The 12,360-nt window shown below is 40.1% G+C and overlaps 1 protein-coding gene across 2 annotated transcripts in view; it reads right to left on the bottom strand.

Annotated features, from left to right (window-relative positions):
• Positions 1–12,360, bottom strand: part of LOC125895800 (collagen alpha-1(XXIV) chain) — a 115,279-nt gene that overhangs the window by 30,111 nt on the left and 72,808 nt on the right. For both annotated transcript variants that reach the window (XM_049587911.1, XM_049587910.1), the window contains exons 25-30: positions 9,277–9,330; positions 7,921–7,974; positions 5,446–5,499; positions 4,694–4,747; positions 1,909–1,962; positions 1,658–1,702 (exon numbers count right to left, since the gene is read on the bottom strand). In XM_049587911.1, the coding sequence (XP_049443868.1) occupies positions 1,658–1,702; positions 1,909–1,962; positions 4,694–4,747; positions 5,446–5,499; positions 7,921–7,974; positions 9,277–9,330 (315 nt within the window). The remainder of the gene's footprint in view (positions 1–1,657; positions 1,703–1,908; positions 1,963–4,693; positions 4,748–5,445; positions 5,500–7,920; positions 7,975–9,276; positions 9,331–12,360) is intronic.

Raw genomic sequence — 12,360 nt, 5'->3', positions numbered from 1 at the left:
GGCCAGAAGCGTTTCAATGATTTTGAACAAAAACACTTGAAGTGTTTGAATGTTACAGCTGTGACATTAACTTGTTTTATGGAAACACATTTGCAGTTAATTGCTTTGCTAAGAGTGCAGATCTTCAACAGTTTTAAAGATTTTGACGTCAGCTGAAACAACTGTCATCAGCTTGTAAATTTGGCCCTAACATAAACCATTGAAACATAACGTTTTGTTTAAAGCACAATGATAATGAGCCCCTTTAGGACAAGCTTTTTGTTTGTTTTATTGGAGATAATTGAGCAACATTGACTACGGCAGAAAACAGCACTAAATCAATCCTTTGATAATGCATTGTAAAACATAATTGAAACAACTATATTTGCCCCACGAAAATAATATTTGTATCACTTCTACATCAGTGACCCTGTCTATCGACTACACTCAACCTGAATGAACAGCACAATAAGGAAGCATCACATATAAACACACAGGCAGACACATGCATGAATATGACATGTCCACACCTAGAATGGCTGTACAATTTTGGAAATTTGGAGATAGCACTTAAAATATCTTAAGTAAAACAACAATCTGAAGCTCCATTGCATTCTACTCAGCTAAATCAGCTAACTAATTTGTGTCCAAACACTATATTTAATATGATAAGAAAAACTGCCATGTAATTTGTTCTGATTGGTCAAATGGTGATCAATGGAAAAATCTGACTTGTATCTATAGTCAGTCAGGATTTTTGGAAAAAAAAGGAAAAACACTAAACACGAAATGAAATAGATCTTTTACACTGTATACATGAGCATATCTTTGATATTCAACTCATTATGAGTTCACTCACACCAAGTACTTGGTTGTGCTTGTTGTTGTTACTGAGATGCAGCTATTTTGTTAACATACTATATCTAGTCTCTGGACACATGACACTGTTTTTTTTTCCCTAAAATATAATAAAATAGAAAATATAGAAAAAACAGAAGTCCCATGAGCCAAAAGACAGTATGACAAGAAAAACTCACTTTTCAGCCAAACAGTTTGACCGATTTTGAGAATTTCTATCAGGTTTGTGCTTGGCCAAACCCACAGAGCACTTCCACATTTCTGTTTCTGGCACAAATGGGTTAAATACAAAGTTTATGTTCATCCTGCTCCTCCTCAGCAGATTTAGCTCAAGTTTCCTCTCTACAAGTTGGCAGTGGTGCATAATAGCTGCATTTGGGTATAACCTGATACAGAGGTGAAAGACAAAGGTCCATTCTGCAAATTAAAACTGATTAAAGGATCAACAAGCTTTTACAGAGGCCTGCGGCCCGTAATAGTAGATGCCGCAATGTCTTTTCCACAAGGTGAATGTGCATCTTCAAAAGAGATTTGCGTGTTAACCTTGAGGATAATGCCTCTTTTTATGACAACGATTATTCCAGTAAATATAAATTTGCCTTTTCATTACTTAAGAGCCTGAAGCTGTCATCCAGAAATGCACAAGACATAAAACATTTACAGCATCATAACCATTCAGCAGGTACCTTACAACTATGTTTAATACTTTGAATATAAACTTTGTAGCATGTTATAAACTGCCATTTCCTCTTTTCCTGTCTTCTCTTACACATGCTAGTATAAAAAAAAAAAGACACATATTAATCTTAAGACTACTTACAATGAATCCTGGCTCTCCTTTTTGTCCTGCGTCACCTCTTTCACCCTGCAAAGACAAATTATGGCACATTTAAAAAAAAGTCAGAGGGATTAATGAGGTAAACCATTCATATGTTGTGACAAATAATTTTTACAAAAGCAGTGTTCCAAAGTTGTGCCGATACAGGAGGATGGACATATTTCATGCAAAAGTCTATGTCTATCCAATAGTGTACATGGTAATGTTTCTCACAGAGTAGTGTGAATGTGTACCTTGGTGCCCTCAGGGCCTGGTTCTCCCAGTGGGCCATCTGGACCCCGGGGCCCCTATGCGACAACAACATGAGACAAACCTTTGAACATCACTCAACAAAGAATGCACAATACAGGACACATTTACCACCAAAGCTTCATACACCACCAACAAAGTAATCAGTCCGTGTTTTTTATCTACTTGGGGGGTTTTCTGCCCTGATGTTGTGGCCGACCACACCCACAAACATTCCAGGGGTTTCCCAGCAATGTAGCAAAACCACACAGGTAGTGACAGATAGAAATCTTTAAAAAACAAATAACACACGCTCTCCTTTTCTCTCCTGTCCACTCTATCAGGACTTCAGCCTATCTGTCGTTTCCATCTTGTCTCCCCTCTTTTGTGTCTCTACCTTTGATGGCTCTCTTACAACTCCTATTTTGTCTGAGCCTCTGGCTTCCAGTCAGACTAACATCTCTCTCAGGTTACTGCACTCCCTTTAAGCTTCCAGGCAGAGAAACTCAGCTTTAATCTTTCTTTTGCATTGTTCTTTCCTTTAACAATAAACAATGTGTGCATACAGAATAGCTGGTTTGAAACTTTTAACTGAAGAAGGAAATTCAATAACTGCTTATCTACAAGTAATAGCACACATTATTACACAACAGTTTGTCTACTGGAACATTTCTGGCGCAGGTGGGGTGCATTTCATTGTGAGTGATCATTAAAACGAGGAAGAAGAATCAGAGATTGATAGAATAGATATGAGGGTAGAAACTCATAATTCAGAGGAGGCACTAACTGTTTTCCCATGATGACAAAAAGCTGTAGAACTACTGCAGGTGTGTGTCAACTAGGGCAGGTGCACGCCAGATATTCAGCTCCAGGACATGACATGTTCTTCTATAGCTCAGAGGGGAAAATGATAAGAATGACTGATAAGCTGTGTAGCACTTTAATTTTGCTTCCTTTATATTGCATTATCTCTCATCGGCAAACCGCAGTGTGGACAAAAGGGAAAAAAAGGGATATGTGACTACAAATGATTAGCTTTCACAATTTTCCATGACGGTCCATGACGGATCATATGCTTTGACAATGGAGACAGACTGCAAATGAGGAAGCGGGAGGATTTGAGGTTAACCATATCTTACCTCGGCAAGACAGGAAATGCAACCATAAACTGACACGTGTACGGATTACAGTAAACAACACAAGCCATGGCATGTTAATGGCCACCATATGTTTTCCTTGGCTAATGTTCAACTGTAAGAAAATAAGTGAGCAGAGGATAAAAGGAAGCAAATTATAGATGAGTGACAAAGTGTGAGAAGCAGTGCGGTGGCGGGGATCATTTAATTGGCTTGTTAGCATTTCTCTTCCATTTTCTTGAAATAGCTGAAACTGACTGGCATTAAACTACAGAGCTTTCCCCATGCCACTGTCAGTCTGGCAGTGCAGTGAAGCACATGCAAACAATTTAAGAAAGTTTAAGAAAGACTTTAAATAAATTTAAAGCAAAACAAAGAGTTAACATGTTAAAAAGCGGACTTTCCTGGAGGTGCTGCTGCTTGACATTGCCAACCTTAGAGCTCTGTCCTTTCACATAAGGATCTGAACACGGATAAGGAGAAACTGACACCTCCCAAGCAGTTCAAAAATGTTGAGTATCATAGATTATATCTAGCTAATATGCAGGCAACATAATCCTCAATGGGAAGAGTGGGTAACAACAAACATACGTTAACAGTCATGTTCACAGTCAATGCAACATATTATTTGCAAAGAATACAGATCATATAGATATTAATGCACTGAACAAAGTATAAATAGCTGTATGTACATTACTTCTTTACCATGTGTTTAGGCCACGGTTCAGGAACTGCAGCATATTTCTGGGTTGAATGCCATTCTGTTAAAAAAATTAACTTTGTATTTTATGATCTGATGACTGCCAAATGTGAATAAAACTTGGATTTAGTATTTGCATGCCAGAAAGTAAAGCAAAAAAAAAAAAAAAAAAAAAATCAGAATTTTTTTTAACCTATAGTGTCTGTGCTTCTGATGCTCATCTTTTTTTTTTGTTAATATGCACAAGCACAAACAGTGAATGCAGTGTCTTGTAAACATTATTAAATTAGTTTGATTTCGCACCCACCAAGCTGGCCTACGCCCCATTTCAGTTACATCCCATCATTTGAGTTGCACTTAAATAAATTATTTACTTCTGGCTCCCCGGTGACCCCGTACCAGGATAAGCAGTTAGGAAAAATGAATGAATGAATTTTTGTTCCTATGGCAACACACAAATTGTGATATATAAGCTGCAGCTAATTTAGGATGAACATGTCAGAATGAAATGCTTTGCTTTCATCCTGTAGACTATATAATCAACACAATGCACCTCAGATGCTGCTACTTCGAGATTTAAGTCGAAACTCTGTAAAGCTGTAAAGAAGCCTGACTATAATTAAACTTATGAATCTATACTTGCCTCTTCACCTGAAGGTGTCGTTCCCCTCTCAGCCACACGATGTCTCACCAGTATTACAGCACCATATCTAATTGACATTACCATAATGTCTTCCAACATGAGATTCATGCACCAATAAAAAAAGCTAAGGCAAGGAGGAAGGACAAACACATGTTTTATAACTGCTTAAACCTTTGGTTAATGGGAATGGAGTTTTGATGCAAAACAGACAACCAAGGGTCTGGTAAGTGACATCTTCATGAGTTGAAGTAAGCTCATAACATACAAGGGACTGGTACAACTAATACCCCAAAGATAATGTCAGCTCTTACCCCCCTGCCCTTTGGCCCAGCGATGCCTGGACTACCCCTCAACCCCTGTGGACCCTGAGAGACAAAGACAGACAGACACAAAATGGAAATCAGAGAGGAGAAAAGACTGGCAGTAAAACAAACATACCTTTAGGAAGGTTTTCATAATGTTTTATTTGGCATGGGTCAGTTAACAAACCATAAAATACAGTGAGAATGTTTAGAAAAACTTAATGGGGCAAAACCTCTTTGAGCTGACATCAGCACTAGTAATGTAAAGCTAATGGACTACTAAGGTTTTAACAGAAGTGCTGAACAATCTGCCAGTTAAGACATGCTGTTTATACAGGTCTAGACTAAATTGTGGGAAACAGGAAAACCGATATATCAAATCAACCCCTTAAATTTAACGTGTTTACGACTGTACAAAAACCCAGAGTACATCCAAGTTAATCTTGTAATTCAGGTATTTATAACATCCAGCCAAGACACTGAGTAGAAAGGATGAGAGTCAATGCATCCAAGCTTTTCAGTTCATTAAGTGCTAATGTGTATGACTCAATCCAAAATGCATAGGGAGCGAAACAAAAAGAAAACATAAACCTCAGCAAGAAAGTTCATGAAAAACCAATATATGAATCTGAGGGTGTGCAAGAAATTTAGAAGTCTGTCTTTTTAATACACAGGTGAATATAATTTTACTAGTGGACATTCTAATGCAAACCTACATTATCGAGCATATCACACAGTGGTGGCGAGAGTATGACACTTACGGGTGAACCTTGCATGCCAATGTCTCCTGGACTTCCTGGCAACCCGGGATAGCCCTTACACCAAAACAGAAATAAAAAAATATTATAGAAAGGCAGACAAAAAAGCATGCCACTGTTTAATGCCATGTGTTATATGGGTAGTAAAAGTGTACACACCTTATAAAAACTATGCTGCATTAGTGCTTTAGGATTTTAACAATGAGTAGTGTGGAGCAAAAGCACAGCAGCAGTGTGAGACTGTGCAGTGAAAGGTGGTTACATCTGTAACTGGAAAGGACTGGGACTGTTCTGCAGAACTGTTTCACATTATGTTGTCTCCAAATGTGCTCCAGACCCACTAGGAAAAAGAGACAGCTGGGTGCTGTGGTTCTCATCACAGCACTATCCACCACCCATTCTCTTTCTATAATAATCTATTAAGTAATAATAGCACACTAACAAAGGAAGGCAGTAAAGACAAAAGTGCCTATGATTTGCCAGCAAACGATAATCCCTGCAAATAGCTTTTAAAGAGAAACAGAACTTCATAAGATGATCATTGTAATCTGTGGTGATATAGCCCAAAGTCAAACTGCCAGTTCTCACTGTGTGGCTTCATTAAAGCACAAACTGGCTCACACAGATCACCATAACTCCTTACATAAGTCACAAATCTATCGCTCGCTCTGTCTCTCAGTCAAACATGCACACACACACTAACAGTGATTCAATCATTTAACTATTCAGCCAGCCAGCCACCAAATTAGTCATCCCCTCTTCCAGCCAGCCAATCAGTCAGCCTGCTAGCCAGTCTGCCAGCCAGCTAGGTCAGGAGGACTGGGGCCCAAAGCCACAGACATGGAGTTAATCCAAGGCCTCAGGACAGGGAGGGATATAGGCCAGCCTCTCTCATGCAGCAGCATGGGAGACAGTGGAAACACTGCTGTACTGGACAGCAGCATGGGTTTTTTTGGTTTTGTTTTCCCCATGAGTAATCAGCACTGTCGAAATAATTTTTCCACAGTAGTGTGTGAGCTAATGTTGTAAAATTAACCCACAATTAACCTGCAAATATACAAACATTTATCAATTCCAAATACAATATATTATGTGGATTTGGGGAGGACAATAAAACATAGCAAGTCACTTTTTTGTGCGAGTGTCTTCATAACAATGTCAACTAGAAGGGCACTCGAATAGTAAAGACCTCTGCAAAGGCCAATAGCCTCGTCTTCTATGATATGATATGCAGATCTGCAAGCACAAACACTACATATGTCTAAATATATTTCCAAAACTATTAGAACTATGTCAATCAAGTGATCCACCAACGACTGCTGTCTGTATGAAGTTTGAACAACTACATGTTCAGGCTACTACAGAGGACTACTGGTACCCAGTGAATTGTGATATGGAGTCAGTGTATTTCTGCAACTGCCTCTGTTTTATCACTACTGGACTCTACTACCATCTACTGGATTTTAACTTGTATGTCCTTTATTAGGCCAAGGCATAATGCCCTATCTCACAATGTTAGTGAAATAAATTGTGTATACAGACCATGATTTGAATCTAAACTGTAATGGTTTCTTTTTTGGCCCATGCCATAAAAAAATGAGCCAATCTTTACTGGGGTGACAAAGCTAGAGATTAGTTTGCAGAGTCTTTTTCAGTATTTAGGATTTGATTAGGAGTTGATGAAGTCCCTAAAAAATGTTACACCTTCAATGAGACACAATCTTACTTACAGTGGCATACAGCTTTAAGATTGGACAAATGCGTTCTTCCTGTTCTACCTGCATTAAAAATATCCATCTCCAAATTAAAACACCAGCAGTTGTCATTTTATCAAAGATGAAACAAAACAGTATGCCAGTGGGGCAATTTACTGTCACAATGAAGAACTTAACCAAGAGTAACTGATACTGACCTGTCATTTATTCAGGCTGATAACTGAACACCACAGCTTCAGTTAGATAATCTATCAGGGTCTCATCCCAGAAAGCGAGGACTGACTGACATACGTCACAGATAGAGAACACGAAAAAAGTCAAGTCACTGGATTTGGTCAACCAGACCAGCCTGGTTGGATCCAAAAGAATCGTCGATTTTTACATGCCTATCCTCAGAAGTACTGTGGGAAAACCACTTTTAACGACTGAAGTTTGCAAAGATTTGTATCCACAAACGTTACAACACTGACAAGTCTGGAACCTTTTAGAACAAGTGAGATTGATTTCATTTCCATGAAGTAAACCTTGTAGCTCAGAAACGCTTGCCAAAGCTGACAGCCAAAATTGCTCAGTGGTTCAGTTTTATATTCATCACCCTTAGACGTTAGTTTACTGAACAATGTATTCAAGCTCTGGTAGGCTGTTGCAACGTTGCTGATTTCTTGGAAATCATTTTTTCAATATATACACGACGGCTCTGGGGTTTACCAACTCTCAGACAAGAAGCAGAGTTCTGCAGTATATCCTGAGTGACTGCACTTACCCTTGGCCCATTCTCTCCGACTGGACCCGTTGGACCCGCTGGTCCTCGGTCGCCCTGCGGGAAAAAGCAGCAAGACACAAAGAAAACTGATCATTAAACTATGACCTGAAACCTCAAAACAGAAAACTCCAACACAGCTTCAAATACACTTTTCCTAATAAAGAGCTGTGAAACTGGAGAGCAGCTTCTGAAGTGCAGATGGTTAGACTGACAGCTGGCTGAGTGGAGTTTAAAGCGAGCAGGTACTTTGAAACCCAGTTGGTGGCACGGTGTGTTAAAAGCAAAGGTAACTCCGGGTGAGCAGTAAAGTTACCTATATGCACTCTAACCCCTCCAACACTTGTGTCAGTGACACTTAAATCCTCCTTGAACTGTCTAACATTCATGACTGCACAAGTACAATTCCAGTTGATGTACTTCTATCAAACAATGAGCAGAATAGTTTTAAGGCTCTGTATTGGAAACAAAAGTCTAAATCAGAGGATGGTGTTGAATTAAATACATATAATGTGAAAGGAATTTGTGGGCTGTCAGGGTATGGCTGGTGCTGACAGATTGAACCAGGAGGAGGATTTTGCGTAAGAGGAGGCGGAGGACAAGCAAGAGTCTGACAAGCAGACGGCTTCCCATGACAAGAACATGTTCTGACACACAGGGGGCTTCTGGATGGGAAGGAAAGTGAGCAGGTTAAGGTTGACAGAGGGAGCAATGGAGATGGAAAATCAGGGGTGTTTACCATGGGACTGTCAATAATCAACACCCAGTCTGCTGGTGAAATCAATTCACCTGAGAAGGAAGGCTGCAGAGCCAGTTGTAACATTTTCTTTTAAGCTGAGAAGCAATAAGAGCCAACCATGGAGAAAGCCTCAGGGCCTTTCCAGATTGCATCATGAGTATTTTTACATGGCTTATACCTGTGAAGTGCTATCCCCTCTCATGTTTTATGACTGCTACGCAGTAGTGTATATTAAAGTATGTCAACGCCACACGTGTCTAATGACACCAATCGGGAACAAAAAAACTTTGAAGCTTCTGACAAATGGTGACAGGCCAATTAGTCTCAACAGGTTTGTCAACTACTAAATGTGTAATTTTCTCCCGAATTAACTTTTAAATTGCTCGCTTCAGAAGAGGGGCGGAGGGGTGAGAGGCAGTAATGGTGACATGGCTTAGACTATATGGTTACTGATGTGGATGTGTGAGAGTGTTGAGTATCTATCTAAACATGTGTTCAGGGCCCCTCTGGGGCCTCAAGCCATAGCTGCTTAACACAGCCCAAATTACAGGTCCCTGCCACTGACAAGCAACCAGCTGATGCTGACTGACAGCCTAATGACAGAGAAGCACACTTCTTACCTTTTCACCAGGAACTCCCACCACCCCAGCAATCCCAATCAGGCCGATCGGACCCTGGAGAAGAGAGAATGGTTCAAAACAAAAACATTGGAAGAAAGTATGTCAGTGTGAGGACCTAATCTTTATCCATCTAAGGGTTATTTCCTAACTTGTTATGGCACCTGGAGTGCAAAGGTTATAGATTAGATAGTAAGAATCCTGCAGGGTGATCTTGGAAGAGCAAGGCTCTTCTAAGTTCAATTTTCACTTTTTTATTCAACAAGGATTTACTACAACAAGGTTGCAACCTTGATATTTTCTTTTTTTTTTGTGAATCATGGGGCTAAGATATAGTGTCAGGTATGAAGCTAGAGTAACATATTTCTTGGACGCAGTATCAATGATTGGGAATTACTGTGGGCATGGTTGTATCACAGCATAAAGTAACTCAATACAGATGGCCCCACAAAGACACACTACTTAGTAAAGGAGTCCTCATGGGGAAAACACTAGCTAATGTAAATATGAGAGTTATCGGAGGAGCATAACCACTTCCAGATCAGTCGTCTGGGACAGGGGCTGTGGTTTGGACCAGTGCCAGCTTCTCAACTGGAGAATCTATAGCTCCAGACCACCAGTAAGTCTTATGGATGGCTGGGTAGACATTCAGCCAGAAAAGGCAAATGAGCTTTTTTAAACCCGGTCATTGTGTTATTTTTTTCTAAAACAGTAAAACAAAATTTGTGTGTGTGAAAATAGTCAAGTATATAAAGTGGCCAATTAAGCAAATAACATACACTTATTACAAACCAGACCAAAGCCACAATACTGCAACTACACAGCACCACGGCGTGTGCACTAAGCCACCGGCACGCTACAAGCTACCAGAACATCTGAACCGAACTGAATTACAATGCTACTGTAATAATTCATACGACTGCCCAATTGCAAACCATAGTCTCACTCCTGGCCATCCACAAAAGCCAGCGCGGTCAGACTGCGGCTCTCTTTGGTTGTGAGGACCAATTTTTATTACTGCGCTTCCTCATCTCAGAATAATATATTCACATAGTTAAAAGGTTACAGCATTCTGACTGCCATTCTTGCTTCTGTCACATAATCATATAGTACATGTTCTTGCTCTTGTTACTTTTATTGATTTCTTTTTTTGTATCCTAAATGTGTCTACAGAATGAGAGGGGAAGCAATAGTCAGGGTGAGAAACAGACTAAAAGAAACTGAGAGTAACATAACAGATTCACAAAGTGAGTGCAACAAAGTGAAGGACAAGAAACAGACTACTAAGTTAAACACAATGAGATTTTGTTCCATTTGCTTTTCCCTAACTCAGCTAAAAGAGCTGTCAGCCTCAAAGTGTTACTCATGTATCATCACCTAAAGAGTATTATCCTACTGGAAGCAAGTAAAGCAGTTGAGCGATGGATTAGTAGCAGAGTGCCTGTGAGGGGTTGCAGCCTGCAGGCATGAGAACGGGAGCTCTAAATTGACCTCAAATCCTTTAATTGGGACATGAAGTGGGACAATGTGGTACCCTGTATCATTCAACACAAGGAAATGGTTTTAAAGGGGTTTCCATGTGACACGGCCCTGACGTGGGAGCTTTTACAGTACTATTTTGAGGGCGATCTGATTTCTCTGACTCAGCTTGTGTTACAAAGCACTGGTATAGCCATTAACCTTACAGTTTGGAAAGAAATACAGCGCAAGTCACTTACGGTTAAGAGTATTAAGGTTGTCCCTCACACGTGCCTCTTTATCACACACATATTTCAGTACACACTGAGTCACTGACATGACAATCAAAGCACAGAAGTTGACATGTGAGCTACATTTCAAAGCACACCTGTGGCTGCCTTTGGTGATTGAGGTCTGATACATGTTTTATTAGCTGTGGACTGGATGACGACTTAAAAATGGAACACGAGGTAGTCAATCTAAATTGGCTAAAATACACTACACTGTAAAAACCTCCAGTAAAATTTCACTGGACACAGTTTATAGGGGGCCACATGGTGATGCAGGGGTACTCTGTGAAGACAGGCGGCCCACAGCCTCCCTGCACCGACCCTAGGCTAACCTGCACTAGTCAACAACAGTCTTTCTCACACATCACTAACACATCTAATTTATTTGGAAAGTGATGTAATGGCATTCATTAGAGACTCCATATGTTTTAGAGGTTTTTTTTGTTTTTTTCTCAGCGTAGCCCCATGGCTCCTCCTTGGCTTCAAAGGCCCCCTCTACTCAGTAAGTGCTTAATCCCTCTCATATGTGCACTGCAGCAACACAGTCCAACACGGCCCGCTTGGCTGCCTCCACTATGCACAGAATGCAAATATTAACATTAAGGGGCCTCCGGGAAGGATGGACATACTTTGGATGTTCAGAGCAGTTGTGTGCTTTAACAAAGTAGAAACAAGTCCCAACAATTCTCTTAAGTTTTTGTGCCGGGTATAAAGCATTAACTGAAGCATGAAAGAGAAAGACAGACATATCAAAGTGTGACTTTGCAGTTAATTGGTACATTTAGAAACAATCCTAACACAGATGTTTTGGGACACTTGCAAAGCCACTTAATGGATAAAGCCCAACATCTTTTTGGCACAACATTTTCCACTTAAGCTAATATATTTTGATAACATGCGCCCTAAGTATGATTCAACAACAGCTTTGAGCCATAAACAAATGTGCAACCAAACTGAGGTGACTTTCACAGAGGATCTCTGACCGGTGCTCCTTCTGTCCTACTGTGGTGTTCTGCCAATTTCATGATGAGAACACTATTTAGTGGTGGGATAGGATCCAACTTTCTCTCAACATTAAAAGTGGGTCAGGAAAACAGCAAGACATTAGAAAATGCTCCTGTAACTTCCTTCATGTTTGACACACTGGAAGACTTAACTCACTAATGCATGGAGGCCTTGCGTCATCATCATAATGCAACATGCACATTAATCTTTAAGCAAACTATTAAAACATTTGAGGACAGGAACTCAAGCTAATAAAAGCCACAGCATTGACTCCACAATGACACGCTCTAAGAGAGGTTTAATGAGAAGCTACTAATTGGCAGCAGGATGGCTG

The sequence above is a fragment of the Epinephelus fuscoguttatus genome, linkage group LG10 (assembly GCF_011397635.1).
Source record: "Epinephelus fuscoguttatus linkage group LG10, E.fuscoguttatus.final_Chr_v1".
Classification (NCBI taxonomy): Eukaryota; Metazoa; Chordata; class Actinopteri; order Perciformes; family Serranidae; genus Epinephelus; species Epinephelus fuscoguttatus.
The sequence above is the reverse complement of the archived record's forward strand: the minus strand, read 5'-3'. Positions and strand labels throughout refer to the sequence as shown.